General features: G+C 44.0%; 1 protein-coding gene across 4 annotated transcripts in view; it reads right to left on the reverse strand.

Moving 5' to 3' along the window:
* Positions 1 to 5,243: 5,243 nt before the first annotated feature.
* Positions 5,244 to 20,333, reverse strand: part of LOC145411770 (signal peptide peptidase-like 3) — a 116,337-nt gene continuing 101,247 nt past the window's right edge. For all 4 annotated transcript variants that reach the window (XM_080281741.1, XM_080281747.1, XM_080281739.1 and 1 more), the window contains one exon: positions 5,244 to 5,456. In XM_080281741.1, the coding sequence (XP_080137867.1) occupies positions 5,388 to 5,456 (69 nt within the window). In that variant the 3' untranslated portion in view covers positions 5,244 to 5,387. The remainder of the gene's footprint in view (positions 5,457 to 20,333) is intronic.

A 20,333-nucleotide genomic window follows, 5' to 3' on the forward strand; every position in this document is an offset into this window, starting at 1 on the left:
TGCTCTCTGTCCAGGTCAAGAACCATCACTGGACACCAGTGTTGTGCTACGTGTTCAGAGTCAACTCCTTGTTCTCTGTGCACGAGTGACTGGTGACTGGTCTGGGGTTCCCTTCAAGACCGGGGTTAGAGCATGCAACTAGAGGAACAGGTCATAGTAAGTCGGGTCAACCAACTTTACACGTATATTGCCACAAAGAGTTACAATGCCAGACACAATACACTGTACAGATCAAATACGCTGTCAGGGACACAGAGGATCCAAGTGGAGCTACCAGTGACTGGGCAGCTACAGGTGTCATCTGGGTGTGGGAGGGGTCTCGTCAGGTGTGCTCTCTCGCAGGAGGCACGGGACCACTGTCAGGGGCCAGGTCGTCTGATGTGGGCTGCTAGGCGGTGTAGAGGGAGGCCCTTCCCTGGTGGGGCCTCAGTGGGTAGGTTGGCCCTTGGGACTGGATCTGAACAGGATGAGTAGGTGTGCTTGCCTGCGCCTGCTCCTGGGGGAGGGCTGCTCGTCAGTGGGACTGGGGAAGTCTAATCCTGGAGTCCTGGGGATGCCCCTGGGTGTCTGAGGGCTGCAGCCTTGCTCGGATCAAGAGGCTGTCAAGGGCTGTCTGCGGCATCTCTTCCTCTGGGAGTCCGACAGTGCGGAGCGACTTAGGGACACTGGCTACAGCAAACGTATCCCCAGATTCACTACAGGGCCACTGCAGATCTACCCCAGCTGCAGTTCCGCTAGGGGGCTGGATCTGTGTGGAGAGCGAGAGAGATGTCCCACTCGGCCTCTGGAGGAGGCGAGCAAGGGATGTTACCCTTGAGGGACGTCACAGGGGTAGCAGATGAGGGTCGGACGGTGGCCGGTCCCTCCCCGAAGGATACAAGGGGCGCCACTGCAGTTCCACTTAACCCTGGGACAGCAGGTGAGAGTTGGACAGTGGCTGTTCTCTCCCCAGTGCAGACGGCGGCCGTCGCCGTGGTCCTGCTCCCTGTAGAGGTGGCAGATGAGGGTCAGACAGTGGCCATTCCCTTCCTGATGGGCACTGAAGGCGCCACCGTGGTTCTGCTTGTGCCTGTGGGGGCGGCAGGTGAGAGTCGGACGGTGGCCGTTCTCTCCCCGGTGTGGATGGTGGCCATTGCCGTGGTCCTGCCTTGCCCTGGGACAGCAGATGAGAGTCAGACAGTGGCTGTTCTCTCCCAAGCATGGACAGTGACTGTAGCCATGGTTCTGCTCCCAGTGGAGGCTGCAGGTGAGGGTCGCATGGTGACCATTCCCTCCCTGACGTGCACTGAAGGCACCGCCATGTTCCTGCAGGGGGTGGTGGATGAGAAGTGTACGGTGGCTGTCTTCTCCCTGACACGGACGGTGGCCGTCGTCGTGGTTCTACCTGGGACTGTTGAAGCACAAGTTCCACCCCGATCCTGGCGAGTGCTGGCCAGGCCCAACAGTAGTGTGGTGGGGTAGCGTACTTCCCGCGGGCTCCGTTGAGAGGAAGAGGGGCGTCTGGTGGTAGGGGACGTATGCCCGTTTGGCTCAGGCCCATCCCGCACCTCCCCGTGGTCCCCCCTTAGTGATGGTCTTCCCAGTGATGGTATTTCACGTTCCTTAGCAGCGATGGTATTTCACATTCCTTAGCACTTTATTTCTGAAGATGGTATGATTTGATAATATTTATTGTTGTAGGTGAAAAGGTGTATGGAGTACATATACAACAAAAGGTGGTGGCTCTTGCCACACAACTCCTTCAGCAAATACAATTTTATACAACCAGTGGTTATAAAAAAAAAAAAAAAAAAACTGTGATGGATCTCACCACACACCTCCTTCACAAAATACCACTTTATACAATCAGTGGTTATAAAATCGTGAGTGTAGGCACGAGCCCCTATGTAATTATTAGCTATAGTATGGGCTAAGATATGTAAATGTATTTATGAAGTATATTACATACAGGAGTGAGAATTATCAGAGCAGTACAGAAGTACAGCATGACAGCAGTGACCCAGCCGAGGATGCTGACATGGTACTGCCTTATCAGTGATTCATATGCTGTCAGTGAGTGATGGCCAAAACACCTACTCACTCAACACCACTCGCATCCTCTGGCTCACTCCCTCCCAACTTCACTACTATTTAGTTATTTAATTGTTCTATACAAGTCCCTCAGTCATACACACCAGTGTTTTCTTGTGCACTGTCTTGACAAGTATATTAGCGGCAATGGCTAAATTGTGGAAAACGACTAGGTTTCAACGTCTCCATAAACTGCCTCATCCTCACCTCACAGTGCCACAGCTCCTTTTTCATTTCTCCCACCTCTTGGCACACCCCATCGAACCTCACTTGAACAAGCTTTTCAACCTGGCACTAGGAGCTGCCCTAGTTTCTCCTATTGCGCAGGTCCCCCCCTACGTTCAGTTGTCCACCCGCAGGCCCCTCTCCTCCGCCATGACCTGGAGGACCGGAAGCCTCAAACATGTTGTACACAGCTGCAGATTCCCCGCTTACCACATTAGATGTGACAGGGTAGTCATCCCGTTCCTGTAGACGCTGCTCAACTCGGCAAAATCCCCAGAATAGGTACTGCACGGCTGAGTGGGGATCCCCATTGACATCCCATTGACTGATGTCAAGCTGACTGGAATCTCCATACAGAGGCTGACTTGCCAATGATTCACCAGGAACGACTGGTGGCAGACTGTGTACAGGTGTGACAGTGGTTGTTGTCCCCAGCTGTGGGAAACTGGGGCCTGTCAACAGTCTCCCAAATACTGGTCAGTGCCGACAGTGATGGTTGTGCTGCCTGGGCTTGTGCAGCAGTGTGCCGCAGTGCCAGGGGTGACCGTGGTTTTGGGGGACTCAAGGATAAGTGGGCATTGTATTCCCCTCCACAGTTACAGCACTTAGGTTTGAAATGTTTGTCTCTCTTGATCTTCTCCAGACAGGTGCAACCTTCATGCCTTCCAACACAAAAGCAACACCAGTATGTTGCACTACACTTCCATGCCAATGCCCCCACCTGCTGGAGTGGCAGCAGAGGTCAGTCTCCGAAATGTAGCGTGCAATCTTCCTATATCCCAGAGGCCTGATGAAAACTGTCATCATCATCTCCCCTTCTATCAAAGCAATAAGCTGTGCCCTTGGATATTTGCCAACCATTCTTCTCTTCATCCACAGAACATTTTCTGGAGTCTCAAGATCCTCCACCACCCAGTAGACAGGAACATTATAAGTAATAATCCTGGTCTGGGGGCATTTGGTAGCAGCTTCCAAAACACCACCATTAAAGCCATCACTAGTCAAATAATTCACAGCATGGACACTTCTCACTGTCAAACATGCATCTGTCTTATTTTCTTTGAACAGTACCTCTGATTCTGGAAACTGCTCAGCAACAGAAACAGTTCACCTGGCTTTCTGCAAGAGCAAGAGCTCACAGGCCAAGACAAAATTCAGTTTCAATAGGGCATCACTATTTTGCTCCAGCTCACCACATTCCATTTCGAGGTCAGCAGCTGTTTCAGCACTACTCTTTCTCATATGAAGGCATTTACCTTGCACCAATGAACCACATGTACTGCCATCCATGTTCATCTCTCATCCTTGGGGTTGTTCCTGTCCTTCCCCATTGATCTCCCAAGATCGAGAGACTATCACTGGCGCCAGCCTGTCCCACAAGCTCTAGGTGTAGTTAGAAGGGCGAGGCCCGTGGGGTTAAGAGCCTCAGCTGCGGGAGAGCATTGTGGCACGTCCACACCCTGCGGCTGCTCAGCTGGTACTGTATTTCCGGATATGGTTGTTCATCGTTTTCTACGCTATTTGTGCAGAGTATGGGGATACTGAATGGATTACAGCCAAATCACTCAGGTGTTAAGGAACTCTGGCAATACTTGAAGGATTTATATAACAGAAGACAGTTCAGTGTAACAAGCAAAATATATTGCTTAGGAGGTATTAGGAAGCTTTTTTAAACTTATAACACTATAATAATATCATCATCCATCAACCTCTCTCTCTCTCTCTGGAAAATAAAACTCGAAATACCTATAATATTTTTTTTTTAATAAGGCTAAAAAAAGTGCGAGAGAGAAAGAGAGAGAGAGAGAGAGAGAGAGAGGGAGAGAGAGAGAGAGTCTGTATACAAATGTGACAGTATGTATGACTATGTACGTGACTCCGTATATGATTATGTATGTTTGTGATTATGTACGTATGACTATGTATGTGACTCCGTATGTGATTATGTACTGTATGTTTGTGATTGTGTACATATGTGACTGTACTGTACATATATGACTGTACTGTACATGTGGTTGTACATGTGTGCATACATTATACACACAGCTGCATCTAATATACATAATATGTACATTTAGTGTGGCTGCACTTCCTCAAGACTAACACTCCTGCTCAATCTCTATCAAGACAGTATTCACAAAAACTCAAACTCTGCTTGAAACATAAGAATTGTTTTCTATATACAGTATATACATCACCAGTCTCCTTGGTTGCTACTCAAGTGTTCTCTCTCTCTCTCTCTCTCTCTCAAATATATATGTATATACATACATACAGTACATACATACATATATATATATATATATATATATATATATATATATATATATATATATATATATTATTATTAGCAGCAGCAGCAGCAGCCATTTGAGTATCCACTGCAGGACCGTCCTATCCCAACCGAAGTGGGGACGATACAGCCTATGTATCTCTACCATGTGGCTTAGGCTGTCTGGTAGAGATATGTAAGGTGAGAAGTGGTTGTAAGTGTGACTATAGTGTTGGAGTGGCTCTGGATGTGTGTTTAGTCTGTGAACCAAGTGTAACTGGCCCACGCAAGCCGACTGGGTGCAAGCATACTTAATAGTATGCGACACTGACTAAACCATGTCTGTCCAAGCAGCACGTGGCCGGTAGAATGTTCCCAAAGTTTATTATCCTGGTGGGGCGCGAACCCTCATTCTCCCACGTACGAAAATGCACATTTGACCACTGTAACACAGAGGCTCCATATATATATATATATATATATATATATATATATATATATCACTAACTCCTTTGTTACCAGTCAAAAGTCTCTCTCTCTCTTTCTCTCTACTTCATACATATATATATATATATATATATATATATATATATATATATATATATATATATATATATATATATATATATATATATATATATATATAAAATCACTGAGTCTCCTTGGTTACTAGTTAATTTTTTTTCACTTTTTTAACTTTTTTTCTTACATATATAAACACTGAGTCAAATCTCCATGGTTAAGAGTCAAAATGAGTGTTTTTCTGCATATCACTGAGTCTCCTTAGTTACTACTCAATTATCCACATCTTGGTTTCTAGTCACACTTCCAAATTTTTGCTCTGTGTCTGGATTATAAAAGGCTCACTCCACATCCTCCTTAGGTCACCCTGCAAGAGAATAAATCAATTAGATATAGGCATTAAGGGTGAGCAAAAAGTGCTTAAAAAATATAAAAAATGAATCACTTATGGACAGGCATTAAGAAACCTTCAATAAAATCGTACCATGATTCGTTTCACTTACTGTAATTTAAAAAGGCTTCAACATGCTTGAATGCATTGGCCTTGGTCACCTAATGGTAGCTCTCCATGCTGTTCGATCTCTGGCAGCCTCCCTATTCAGCCCCTTTTCCCTGAAGTCACACTCTATGACCACATCCATGGCCTTTTTCGGGCTGCCTCTCACAACCATACCTCAGTATTAACACTTCTCATTTTCTACACCCAATTGTCATCCCCCATCCTATCCACATGCCCAAACCATCTCAATCTACCCCTCCTTGTCACAACACCAATAACCCCTAAAGACTGCATTTTTCTGAAGCTAACTTCTCCCCCACCCACATTTCAGGGTCGATTTTTCAACTTTTACCAAGGTCAATTTTTTTCTTACAGATTTATACATCTACTTGATAATTGTCATTTCTGTATGTCTGAGCCTGCAAATATCCTCTTCCTTTACTGCCCAGGTCTCACTACCATACAGTATTGCACTCCTAACACATGCTGCATACAAAGACTCCTTAGCACATAGGGAGAGTCCTCTCAATGTCAGGAAAGGCAATAGCTCCCTGAACTTCTTCCAACCACTTCTCACTCCAAACACAAAGCTAGCTCCAGCCCCACCTACAGCACATAACACGTCTCCCAAATAAAAAACTCTTCTACACACTCAAAAGATTTACCAGCATGTTCAATCCTTTCACGCCTGACTATCTCCACCTGCTCTCCCCAACACAATGCATGCATAAAACCAGCATTATCTCACAGTCTACCTCTAATACCATTACATCTCTTATGCACCCACTTATCACAAACATTGGACAAGATGGATTTACTTCCCCAGCCCATGTGCCAAATTACACATGGCAGCTCTCCCTGTTCTTTAACAGCACTGCCACCAACCAAAGATAACATCACTTTTGTTTATTATTATTATACCCATTCCTCTCTTCCTTCACCTTCATTCCTTCTGTCCTCTTCTGTATTTCCTTCATTCTCTCCTCTCCCTTATGCCTACAGGTGACTCTACACTCCCTCATCTGTCTTTATTTTTCCTTCATTCTTTCCTCAACCTTCTGTCTATGGGTGACTCTACACTGAGTGACAAGCCAAATGGTTTCCTGTACACCAGGAAACCATTTACTATGCTGGGTGGTAACCATATAACCAAATTATGGCACCTGATGGGTAATTATGGTAGTCTGATTGGACTGAGTGTGTGCAGGTTTCCATATCCATGGTGTGGTTGGGGTTGATTGCTCATGTACTGCCACTCAGGGATGAGTGAGGCTGGTCAGTCTTATCTTAAATGTCAGGTCGAACTTGCCTAGCCCCGGGCTCCTATGCTCCTCATGGGGCGGCATAGGATTAGATGATAATGGTGATGATTATTATTATCATTATTTGTACATCGCATTTCAAACATAATGGTGATGATTATTATTATCATTATTTGTACATCGCATTTCAAACACAAAGATGCACATAAATATACATGATACTGAAGGATCGGGGATCGTGCTGAAAGGAGCCTGACTGGTTACATGCTTGTAAAGAGGTTGATGATGGGAATGGATACTGATACAAAGGCCTTGAGAGGACGATGTGGAGGTCTGTCAGATCATATGATTGTGGTATGCAAGATCAAGCTGAGAGGAGTGAGGTGGACCAGGAGAAAGAGGAGCAGTCAGGGAGAAAGACAAATCAAGAAACTGAGGATCAAAGAAATGGCAGGTGAATACAGGACCAAAGTAGGGGAGGAGTTCTGGACAGCCTGTGGAATGCATACAAGGACTGCTTAGTTATGAATGCTAAAGCGGTGTGTGGTGAGGCAAGAGCAACAACAAAGAAGATGTACAGCATTGTGGGATAAAGAGAGCAGTGGAGGAAATGAGGAAGATGTGGCTAGAGTCGTTACAGGACAGGGGTTCAATTGAAATTAGAACTGATTACATTGAGAGCACAAAGCACATAAAGACTAGTGATGGGGAAAAAGAAGGAGATAAAAGATGGTCTAGGAAGGAACATGAATGCAAACTACTCTGAAAACAGGAAACTATTCTGGAAACAGATGTGGAAATGTAGAAGTGACAGCAGAAAGAAATGTCATGGTGTGAATGATGTAAGTGGTAGATTATTAACCCATGGGGATGAAGTAAGGACCAGATGGAAAGAATATTTGAAAGCCTGATGAATAGGAAGAAAGAGAGCACAGCTGGGGTTGATGTTGTGTATGCAGAGATGATTAACCCCTGGGGTACGCAATTCAATCAACCAAACCAGCATGAAAATCTGTATATGGAGCTGATTTTTAGACTTTTGCAGAAGTAAAAAACATTATGCTCAAGTTTTAGTGCCTGAATTCACATCTCATGCCAAAACCACAGAACTTTAGACCTACTGGTTCATGAGCTATTGCCCATCAAAGTTGAAAAAAGTTACCATCCAGGCGGCGTGACTCCTGATTTCTATGTGCTCCCACCCCATTCCTCCCTCATTTCTCCCCTCCCTCCTTCCCACCTATTCAATACAGTGAACTCTCACATTTGGCAAGTTTTTATTTGGAGAATTCACTTTTGGTGATGGGATGGGATTGTACACAACACTCTAATTTGGCAAGAGAAATCTCACATTTGGTGACTTGTTTATAATAAAAATACATTATAAAGTAACTGTATTCTATAATTTTATGCCAATTTCAACAACTTTTTTATTAATCTGAATTAATTTCAACAAGGCTTCTTGTTTGTTTTTTTAGTTAGTTGTTTTCCGGAGAGGGGCACTAACCCTCCGCCAACCCTTTTAGTCGCCTTTTACGACAAGCAGGGATACTGGGGGAGTATTCTTGAAAAAACCCCCTACCCCCAGGGGGTCTGTTGATGTGGATAAGATAGGAAGCGTTATGAGGAACACACTGAGGTGGTTTGGCCATGTGGAGAGGATGGAGGGTGAAAGACTGACGAAGAGAGTGTATGTGAGTGAGGTGGAGGGGGAAAGAGGGAGGGGGAGGCCGAGGATGAGATGGAGAGATGGGGTGGAGAGGTATATGAGAGAGGGGGGTGTGAGTTGGGAGCAGGGGAGTGAAATGGCGGGGGAAAGGGCGACTTGGAGGCGATTTGTTTGTGGCCACCCCAAACGGGATTGCGGCGTCTGGCAATAGATAGATAGATAGATAGAATTTCAAAAAAATTTAGTTTGTTTTGCAAAATTCAAGTCTCGTCTTCTCGACAACAAACAAGAGGATAAACCCATGCAGACTCCCAAGCAACTGACGACGATGAAACTCTCACATATTGAGTGACTGTTCCCATCTCCAAGAAGGTATAAAGACTGTTGTAGCCAGCTGTGTTCAGCTGGCACAGAAAATGAATGAAATATCATATTCTTGAAGGAATACAATAAGAAAATAAATGAACAACAACAAGCGCTCATGACTCATTACATAGGCCGGGAACAGAGTGAAGATACTGTACCAGCTGAAGCTTCCCTCTCCAGTGATCCTGGCCCAGTTGATGACAACATAGACATTGCAAGCATTCCAGATGACTCTGATTTTGAAGGATTTGGCTCAGATGAAGATCCACAGGAGGAAGGGACAACAGAAGCTACAGGAAGTGAGGCTTCAGGGCCTGTATTAACAATGATTCTCAAAATGTTTCTTAATTCAATACTTAGCTTGTCGTCTTCACTTAGCTGAGAAAAGAGCTTAAGAATATTACACAAAGGACTTAAGTCATATTCCCAGCTAAGGTTAAGTGAAATCTTGTGACAAATTACCCAAGTATGAAACACTTCACACAGCAAAATTTGCAATAGGAAATTATATGGTGTAAAAGCAATAACAACCATAACACATAAGGAAAATATTACTAAAATTATTCTACTGACTCTCCTGTGATGAAATGTAATAAAATTTTATTTTCATCAATCATCTATTTTCCAATATCGAAAAAGGTGCTGACGAACCCTCAATGCCCTGTACAGTACAATCCCAGCTATCCAGTATCCAGACAAACGGAATACTCAGAACGACGGGAAAATTCAAGGGCTGGTAAAAATGTCAGTAAGTTATAACAGTGCGCCAATTTGAATGGACCGCCAAACCGTCGTTTGATCGTGTCACGCGAGGCTGGGTAAAGTCAGACAAAGCGAGGTGAAAGCATTTCCGGCTAATGTAAATCCCTAGCAAATCCTCTTAACCACCCCTCCTCTCCCCCTCTTTCCCCTACTTGAATTCAGTCATCCTCCACACCCTCCAAAAATCATCAGTCTGCATTTTGCCACCAGACAGTAAACAAGCTCTCTTGCTATTGTGTTCCAATGATAGACGGTAATTTGTACACTCCAAAATGCCTAAAGTGCAAACTAAACGTAAGCGTATCGTGCTTACCTTGAAACAGAAGCTGGACATATGCAACCGACTTGAAAAAGGCGAACATTATAAAACATTAATGGCTGAATATAAATGTTAATAAGAGTGAAAGTTTACTTTGTTGGAAGAAAAATAAATAAATAATATGCCTGCATTTCATACATACATCATTTATTTTATTTTCTGCAAAACAGCTGAGTGGCGGGTGAGGGGTGGAGTGATGGAGGTCAAGTGGGGAAGAAGAAGAACAGTCAGAAACGTAAACAAACTCATGTGGGGGCACAGGTGTCCTGATAATTCTACAGTGCAGTCTTAACACATCATCAGTTCACTAATAAATGTTCAAGCTTTTATTTCTTTATTTTATTTTTCAAATTTTATGAGTACAGTACATATAATGAATACAGTAATTCGGTAAACAATGGACTGGTGCAATTTGCAGTACTGCAACTTGCTAGACATTGCACGCACGTCCGTTATGACCATGGTGTGTGTTTACAGGGCAGTTTTTCAGGCGGAATCTCTTAGTGTAACCCCTAATGTGACTGGTGAGTACCTGAACTGTATTTACTGCTGTGATAGCCTTTGTATAGATTTGACTTGAAAATCAGAAATACGGGAAAAATCTGTAACCGGGAAGGTAAATTCCCCAAGCCACCCAGTTAACTGGGATTGTACTGTATGTAAACAGTCACGCCAACTAAGGCATCCACGCACCATACACCATGTGTACATCAAGCCCGTTACTTTCTTTTCTTATGTGAATTTTTCTGTTTTGTATTGTTTCTTTTCTAAAATAAATTGAATCATGTTATGTATATTTATCACATGATTTGCACCCAGCAATGTTATAATATTGGTGGAAAATCAGTCCAGTCATGCATTCCCAGAACAAATTTATTTTTTTCCCATTAGTTATTCAGTTCAGATTTGGCGAATTCCAATTTGGTGATTTTTTTTTTGCACCCATTACTCGCCAAATGTGAAAGTTCACTGTACTTAGTTCTGATTGGTTGGAAGGGATATACTGTATGTCACAATCAGGGTGGAGAATGTTTTCCACGTTTTTCCCTGAGCCACTCAATTGATCACATTCAGTATCTTGCATAATCCTGAAAAAGGATCAATCAATCTTGTTAGCACTTTAGGGGTTAAGTGTAGTGAAGAGAGTGGAATGAAGTGGTTGTTGGAGATATGTATGAAGACATGGAAGAGTGAAACTATGCCAGCAGAGTGGAAAATGGCTTTGATTGTACCCCTGTAAAAAAATAAAGGTGAGCGAAGTCTATCTATCTATCTATTGCCAGACGCCTTAATCCCGTAAGGGGTGGCAACATACAAATCACCTTCATATCACCCTGTCCCCCGCCATTTCACTGCCCTGCTCCCAGCACACACCTCCCTCTCTCATACACCTCTCCACTCCATCCCTCCATCTCATCCTTGGCCTCCCCCTCCCTCTCCCCCCCTCCACCTCACTCACATACACTCTCCTCATCAGTCTCTAACTCTCCATCCTCTCCACATGGCCAAACCACCATAATGTGTTTCTCCTAACGCTTCCTATCACATCCACATCCACAACACAATGCTCTTTCACTTCCTCATTTGTCAGTCTGTCTCTGCAAGTGGCTCCACATGCTCCTCTCATATTACTCATTTCCACTGCTCTCATTCTAGACTTCAGTCCCTCCAACAAGGTCCATGCTTCACTTCCATACATTAGAGTTGGTATAACAATAGTCATGTACAGTAGTAACTCTGTCACTTCCATGCTCACTTCTCTGTTTCTTATCACTATTTTCAGAGAACCAGATACCTTTCTTCCTTCTTGTACCCTTTCAAACACTTCACCTTCTAAACTTCCATCCTTACTCATCACACTACCCAGGTACTTAAATGAACTCACATTTTCCATTTCCTTATCATCCAACCTCACTGTACATTCACTGACTTCATTTCTCTCGAAGACCATAGCTTTACCCTTCTCTACATTCACCTCTAGATTCCGTTTCTTACACACACTCCCAAACTCATCCACCAAGCCTTGCAGCTCCCCTTCGTCTTCACTTAACAACACAGTATTATCTGCAAACAGCAGTACTGGGAGTTTCCAAACACTGCCCTTTCTCGTTAGGGCCACTCCAACATTCACTGCCCTCCCTTGCATCTCATTTATAACCCCATCCATATACAGATTCAACAACCATGAAGACATGACATATCCCTCTTTCAATCCAACCTTAAAATAAAAAAATTCACTCAGTTCACTATCCATATGCACTGCAGCCTTAGCACCCTTGTACATACTCTTCACAGCATTCAACAACTTCCCATCTATTCCATATATTCCTAATACTATCCACAATCCTTGTCTATCCACCCTGTCATATGATTTCTCTAAATCCATGAAGGCCGCATACAACTTCTTTCTTTTCTCTAGAAACTTTTCCACTAAAGATCTAAGAATGAATATCTGATCTACACAACTTCTTCCCTTCCTAAAACATCCTTGTTCTTCTCCAACTAATTCCTCTGCTATTTCCCTAACTCTGTCAATAAGTATCCTACTGCATACTTTGCCTATTACACTAAGAAGACAAATGCCCCTATGATTACCACACTTCTTTTTCCCCTTTCCCTTTGTACAAAGGAATAGTTATACCTCACTTTCAATTCTCCAGGACTCAACCTTCCTCCCAGGCCAATCTGCACATCTTCCACATTCATTCTACCACTATCTCTCCCCCAGCATTGCACCACACACTCCATCAATTCCTGGGGCTTTCCCCATTTTGACTTTCTTCATTGCTTCCACAACTTCCATCCAACTGATTTCTTCCACTCTTCTCACATCCCTCCGTCTCCCAGCCATTCCCCAGCCACTTTTACTCGCATTATTTTCGTCCTCTGTATTCAACAATGCCTTAAAGTGTTCTCTCCATCTGCTCACTTTTTCTCCCTTCTCCACTAGTAATCTACCATTTTTAACTTCCACTCCCCGACTAACTCTCTGTCTAACTCTCTTTACCTCCTTCCAGAACATTTTCTTACATTCCCTCCACTTTACATTTAAATTCCTTCCAAATTCCTCATCCACTCTCTTCTTACTCTCTTACTAATCTGTTCACCTCTCTCTTCCTCTCTGCATGTAACTCTCACATCCGAATCTTAACTTCTTCCATGCCACTGTTTCTCATCCACTCACTATATGCTTTCTTCTTTTGTGCCACAGTCTGTCTCACCTCTTCATTCCACCTTGCTGTTCCCTGCACTCCCTTTTGTCTTCTCTTCACCCCACACACCACCTCACATGCTGCACAGATTTCTTTTGTGAATATCTTGCACCCACCTTCCACGTCCCCGATTTGCTCCAATCCATATTTACCCAACCGCTCCTCCACTTCTCTCTTATATTCTATCTTTTTTTCCATCCTTTTGTAACCTTTCCACCCTCCTTGTATGAACTACTTCCTCTTGTCCTTCCCTTCCTCTGTTTCTCCATTTCATTTGGACCTTGATTCTCACAATCACCAAGTGGTGGTCAGAAAGTTCACTCCCCAACATCTATATGCTCTTGCATCCATTACACACCTTCTCATCCAATCATCCACATACACATAATCAATCATTGCCTTCTGTTCAATCAGATCACACCCACCCTTCTCATCACTCGCCATGTACACCTATGGATCATTTTGTGTCTAAAGAGGGCATAGGATATTACCAACTCCCTCCAGGCACAAATGTCCAATAGAGCACTGCCATTCTCATCCATATCTGCAGGCACACCCCACTCACCAACCACTCCATCCACTTTGACATTCCCTACATTTCCATTCATTCAATCAATAACACTTTCTCATTCCTTTCAAACATTTTCATGCACGCTTCCACATTTGTCCAGAACTCTTCTCTCACTCTGCTTGCATGATTTTACATTGGAGCATACAAGCTCACAATCACCCACATTAGTTTTCCAACTTTCAAACTTACCCGCACAATCCTTCAGCCAACTGACCCATACTTTCTTATAGTCTCCATCCATCCATCATCCAATCCCATGTTGCCCCATTAGGAGTGTAGAAGCCCGGGGCTAGGCAAGTTGGTCCTAACACTGAAGATGAGAGTCACCAGCCTAACTCATCCCTGAGTGGGATTTCCTTCCATATATTACTCACAACAATACACATTCCTTCTTTTGCCCCCTCATCTCACCTACTCCAACGCATAAACAAATCCATTCTACCATTCTCTCACACTCTCACATCACCATTTAGTTTCAGTTAACTAAATGGAGAGGTGAGAGTGTGAGAGAATGGGAGTATGGATATGTGCAGGAGTAGGTGAGAATGAAAGGGCAAAAGGAGTGTGTATTGTTGTATGTAACAGATGGAAGGAAAGTATAAGAGAGTATGGATCAGTTGGTTCAAGGATTGTGTGGGTAAGACTGAAAGCTGGACTACAAATGTGGGCGATTGTGTGCGTGTATGCGCCAACGCAAGATTGTGCAAGCAGAGAGAAAGAAGAGTTCTGGACAAATGTGGGAGTGTGCATGAAGAGTTTGAAAGGAATGAGAGTGTTTTTGATTGGTGGTATGAATAATAAAGTAGGGAATGTGAAGTTGGTTGGAGTAGTTGGTGAGTGGAGTGTGCCTGCTGAGACAGATGAGAATGGCAGTGTGTTAGGGGACATTTGTGCCAGGAGGGGTTGGTGACAGCCAATACCCTCTTCAGGCACAAAATGATCCGCAGGTATACATGGCGAGTGATGAGAAGGGTGGATGGCGAATTGAATGAAAGGAAGGCAACGACTGATTATGTGTGCGTGGATGAAAGGATGCGAAGATGTGTAATGGATGCAAGAGCATATACAGGTTGGGGCTGGTCCTACAATCCCAGACAGATCATCTCTTCATACTAAACAGTCTAGACCAACATACCCATATCCCACACCAAGCCCTCTTCCTCCCATCATCTCCAGACATCACCTTTTGCTCCCCAAACCTAGCCCCCACTACATCATGGAGAGTGGTCAAAACCCTAGGTTCTGATCACCTCCCAATCATCATCACTACCAAAACCAGAATCACCCCAGCTGGCCACAAACACACATACACTAATTATAAGAGAGCCAACTGGGAGGCCTTTGTAACTGAAACAGAACAACATTTCGAAACACTAAACAGTACACCCATCACAAACATCAATACCGCTGTGCACACTTTCAATACAATCATACAAAATGCAGACAAAAGACACATCCCTAGAGGCAACAGAAAGAAACACAACCCCAACTTCACACCAGAAATTCAAGGCCTCATCAGACAACGGAACACACTACGACACTCCCCAACACCCCATACACAAGACACCATACAACAAATACAAGAACTCAACACTCAGATAAACAATAAAATATCAGAACAGCAAACACTAAACTGGAAAAATTACCTCCAAACACTTGACCACGAAACAAACATCAGTAAACTCTACAAAATACTAAACAGCATCACACTTTCCAACAGCAACACCACACAATCACACGCTGCCATCACAACAACAGACACCATACCCTCAAACAAACAACAAGCAAACACTCTCATCAATCACTTTTCACAAGTCAGCCATCTAAACCCCCATCCCGAAGACTGATGTATCATCCGACGTAAGAGACAGTTCCCCACAGACCCAGACTAAGCACCTTTCACTTACAACCAGACGAAGCACATCATTAACAACCTCAAGCACTCATCTGCCTGTGGACCAAACAACATAAGCAACATTCACCTTAAACACCTAGAACCACAAGGCATACAAGCACTCACCAACATATCAAACTACTGCTACTCACACAACATAATACCCAACATCTGGAAGCATGGCAATATCATTACTATCCCTAAACCCAACAAAGACCCCACATTACCCTCCTCACATCGCCCCATCACACTCCTCTGCACCCCCTCTAAAGTCACTGAACGACTGGTACTACAACTAGTCACACCTCACATTCCCCTTGCCCAGTCACAACATGGCTTTAGGCCACTACACTCCACAAACACCATTCTTACAGACCTTACACAGAGAGTTTTTCATGGCATCAATTCAGCTAGGCCACCACACAGAACGCTCCTAGTCACACTAGACATTAGCAAAGCTTTTGATGCCATCCCCCGCCACAACCTCACAAACAAAATACTCAACACAAACATGCACAATAACACAAAAAGATGGCTGGCAAACTACTTAGCAGGCAGATGTACACACGTAACATTTGCCGGTCAGTCTCCTAACATCAGAAACTTCACAAACGGCGTCCCCCAAGGATCTGTTTTGTCCCCTACACTCTTTAACCTATACATGCACGACGTACCCACACCCCACACACCACAGATACACATAGCTTCCTATGCAGATGATATAACACTTACATGTACGCACCAAAACGCAAACACACTGCACACATCATTCAACCTTACCTCAACACACTACACGAATAGTTCACCACAAACAGGCTCAAAATAGCCCCAACCAAACCTACAGTGACTCTTCTCACAAACTGGACAGCAGAACACAGTCACATCCCACACTTCACCATAAACAACACCCCCCTACCACACACATACACACACACAAAATCCTTGGTGTAACATACAATACATCAATGTCATTTAAATAACACATCACAAACATTAAAAATAAAATAACACCAAGACTCATGCTTTCAGGTCACTTGCCCATACAACATTCGGACACAACAAATAAACCACCACCACAGTATACAAACAATACATACGTTCAGTGATGACTTATGCAAGCCCTGCCTGGGCTTCTAACCTGACCAAAACACACTACAACACTCTACAGATCATACAGAACAAGGCCCTAAAAATAATCACAGGCTGCACAGCTACTACACCCACGGACCACCTACATCAAGAAACCAAAGTCCTCAATGTCAAGGATCACCTAGACATGAGAGGCACCCAGTTTCTTGCTGCAGCCTCCACAAACCCACAACATCCACTACAGTACATGGCAGCACATCCACCCACACCAAGGAACATCAAAGCAACACCCAGCACACGATACAATACACAAATACTATCATCTCTCCCCCCTTGCCCACCTCAGAACAGCTTCCAGAAGCATATCCACACTCAGATCACTCGCTGCTCCATTCAGTCACTTAAAGACAACACACAGCTGCATGCACGGCCTCCTGACATCCACCCTTCTGAATCCTATCTTCCTAGTGAGGACAGGGTCCACCTGGCCAGGCTGAGATGTGAGCACCATCCAGCCCTCTTAAGCTACCAGAAGAGGCTGGATGACTCCGTTGCTGATGCCTGTCCAGGATGCAACACAGCATCCCATACTATTAAGCACATTATGGAAGACTGCATTGCACACAATCACCTACGCCAACAACAAAACATACACTCTTTGAGAGCTCTGTGGGAAAGCCCGGTCTTGGCCATGGCCTTCCTAAGGGACTCGGGGCTGTTCGGCCAGACTGCCTAGGGAACAACTACTACTACTACTACAGGTTGGGGGAGTGGATTTTCTGACCACCACTTGGTGGTGGTCAGAATCAAGGTCCAAGTTAAATGGAGATATACAAGAAGGGAGGGCCGGGAGGAAGGAGTAGATGTAAGGAGAGTGGAAAGGTTACAAGAGGATGAGAAAAAGGCAGAATATAAGAGAGAAGTGGAGGAACAATTGGGTAAATATCAATTAGAGCAGATGGGGGATGTGGAAGGTGTGAGCAAGATATTCACAGAGGAAATATGTGCAGCATGTGAGGTGGTGTGTGGGGTGAAGAGAAGACAAAATGGGGTGCTGGGAACAGCATGGTGGAATGAAGAGGTGAGATAGGCTATGGCACACAAGAAGAAAGCATATAATGAATGGAGGAGAAATAAGGGCATGGAAGAAGTTGAGAGACGGAAGAGAAAGTTATATGTAGAAAGGAAGAGAGAGGTGAAAAGATTAGTAAGAGAGAGTAAGAAGAGAGTGGATGAGGAATTTGGAAGGAATCTGAGTGTCAAGTGGAGGGAATGTAAGAAAATGTTCTGGAAAGAGGTGAAGAGAGTCAGACAGGGTAGCAATGAAGTTAGCAGGGGAGTGAAAGATAAAAATGGTAGATTACAATTTCAGAAAGGAGAAAAAGTGAGCAGATGGAGAGAACATTTTAATGAATTGTTGAACATAGAGAATGAAAGTAATGCGAGTATAAGTGGCTGAGGAATGGCTGGGAGAAGAAGGGAGGTGAGAAGACAGGAAAAAATCAGTAGGATGGAAGCTGCGGAAGCAATGAAGAAAGTCAAAATGAGGACAGCCCCAGGAACTGATTGAGTGTGTGGTGAAATGCTGAAGCATGGGGGAGAGATGGTAGTAGAATTGATGTGGACGATGTGCAGATTGGCCTGGGAGGAAGGTAAAGTCCCGGATGATTGGAAGTCAGGTATAATTATTCCCTTGTACAAAGGGAAAGGGGAAAAAGAAGTGTGTGGTAATCACAGGGGCATTTGTCTTCTTAGTGTAATAGGCAAAGTATGCAGTAGGATACTTATTGACAGAGTTAGGGAAATAACAGAGGAATTAGTTGGAGAACATGGAGGATTTAGGAAGGGAGGAGGTTGTCTTGATCAGCTATTCATTCTTAGATCTTCAGTAGAAAAGTGTCATGAGAAGGGAAAGAAGTTATATGCGGCTTTCATGGATTTGGAGAAAGCATATGACAGGGTAGATAGACAAGGATTATGGAAAGTATTAAGAATATATGGAATAGATGGGAAGTTGCTGAATGCTGTGAAGAGTATGTATAAGGGTGCTAAAGGCTGCAGTGCATGTGGATAGTGAACTGGGTGAGTTTTTCTATTTGAAGGTTGAAACAGGGATGTGCCATGTCTCCATGGTTGTTCAATCTGTATATGGATGAGGTTATAAAAGAGATACAAAGTAGGACAGTGGATGTTGCAGTGGCCCTAATGAGAGAGGGCAGTGGTTGGAAACTCCCTGTACTGTTGTTTGCAGATGATATTGTGTTGTTAAGTGAAGACGAAGGGGAACACACAGCGATGGTTTGGCCATGTGGAGCAGATGGAAAGTGAGGGACTGACGAGGAGAGTGTATGTGAGTGAGGTGGAGTGGGAGAGAGGGAGGGGAAGGCCAAGGATGAGATGGAGGGATGGAGTGGAGAGGTATGTGAGAGAGGGGGGTATGAATTGGGAGCGGAGCAGTGAAATGGTGGGGGACAGGGTGACATGGAGGAGATTTGTTTGTGACCACCCAGTATAAGGAATTAAGGCATCTGGCAAATAGATAGATAGATAGATAATCCACATACATCCACTTTTGCACCCTCATGCACCTGGACAATCTCTCTCTCACCTCATCTATGTGTTAACGATTAATGTGGGCGTGAGACGAGGATGTGTGATGTCCCTATGGTTGTTCAATATACACTGTATATGGATGGGATGATGAGACAAGTAAAAACACGAGTAATGGAGAAAGGGATGGTGTTGGCAATGAAAGGTGATGGAAGGATTACAGTATCTCAAATTTGTTGTATGCTGATGATGCAGTGCTACTTGCAAATACCAGACAAAAGAATGGCAGACTAGTGCAGAATCTGCTGATGTCTGTGAGCATCGTGCCTTGTGAGTAAATGTAGAAAAGAGTAAAGTGATTGTAATTGAGAGAGAAGACGATTTCCAGTGTGATGTTACAGTGAATGGAAAGAGACTGGAATTGGTGACAGAATTTAAAAACCTGGGTACTGTAATAGAAAAGAGAGGAAAATGTGCAAAGGAAGTGCAAAGTAGAGTGACACAAGGAAGGAAGGTAGCTGGTTCTATGAAGCCCTTGTTAAGAAACAGAGGCTTGAGTGTTGCAGATGCACAAGGCTTACATGAAGGAGTGTTAGTGCCAACTTTAACATATAGATGTGAGACTATGGAGTAGCATGAAAATGAAAAGTCAGGAGTGAAAGCAGTGGAGATGGGACTGCTGAGGAATGTACAGTATATGGAGTACAGAGAGTGGATAGGATACAAAATGTGATTCGTGAAAGATGTGGAGTGAGAAAGTCTGTGGACACCAAAATTGAAGAAAGTGTACTGAGATGTTGAAGTCATGAAACGGATAACAACAGAGTGGTGAAAAATGTATATCTGAGCAAATTTGAAGGAGGGAGGAGGCGAGGTAGGCCAGGGAGAAGGTGGAAGGTAATGGTGGATGAGTGTGTGAGGAAGAGAGGTATGGAAGTCAATGAGGCTTAAGGAATGAATGGAGATCGAGCTGGCTGGATGAATGTTGTGAGAAGTGCATGATCAGGGATCTGGCACCTCTTATTAACGTGACAGTATTCAGACTGACTCT

The sequence above is a fragment of the Coenobita brevimanus genome, chromosome 11 (genome assembly GCF_032717465.1).
Source record: "Coenobita brevimanus isolate Jiangsu-jjx chromosome 11, ASM3271746v2, whole genome shotgun sequence".
NCBI lineage: Eukaryota > Metazoa > Arthropoda > Malacostraca > Decapoda > Coenobitidae > Coenobita > Coenobita brevimanus.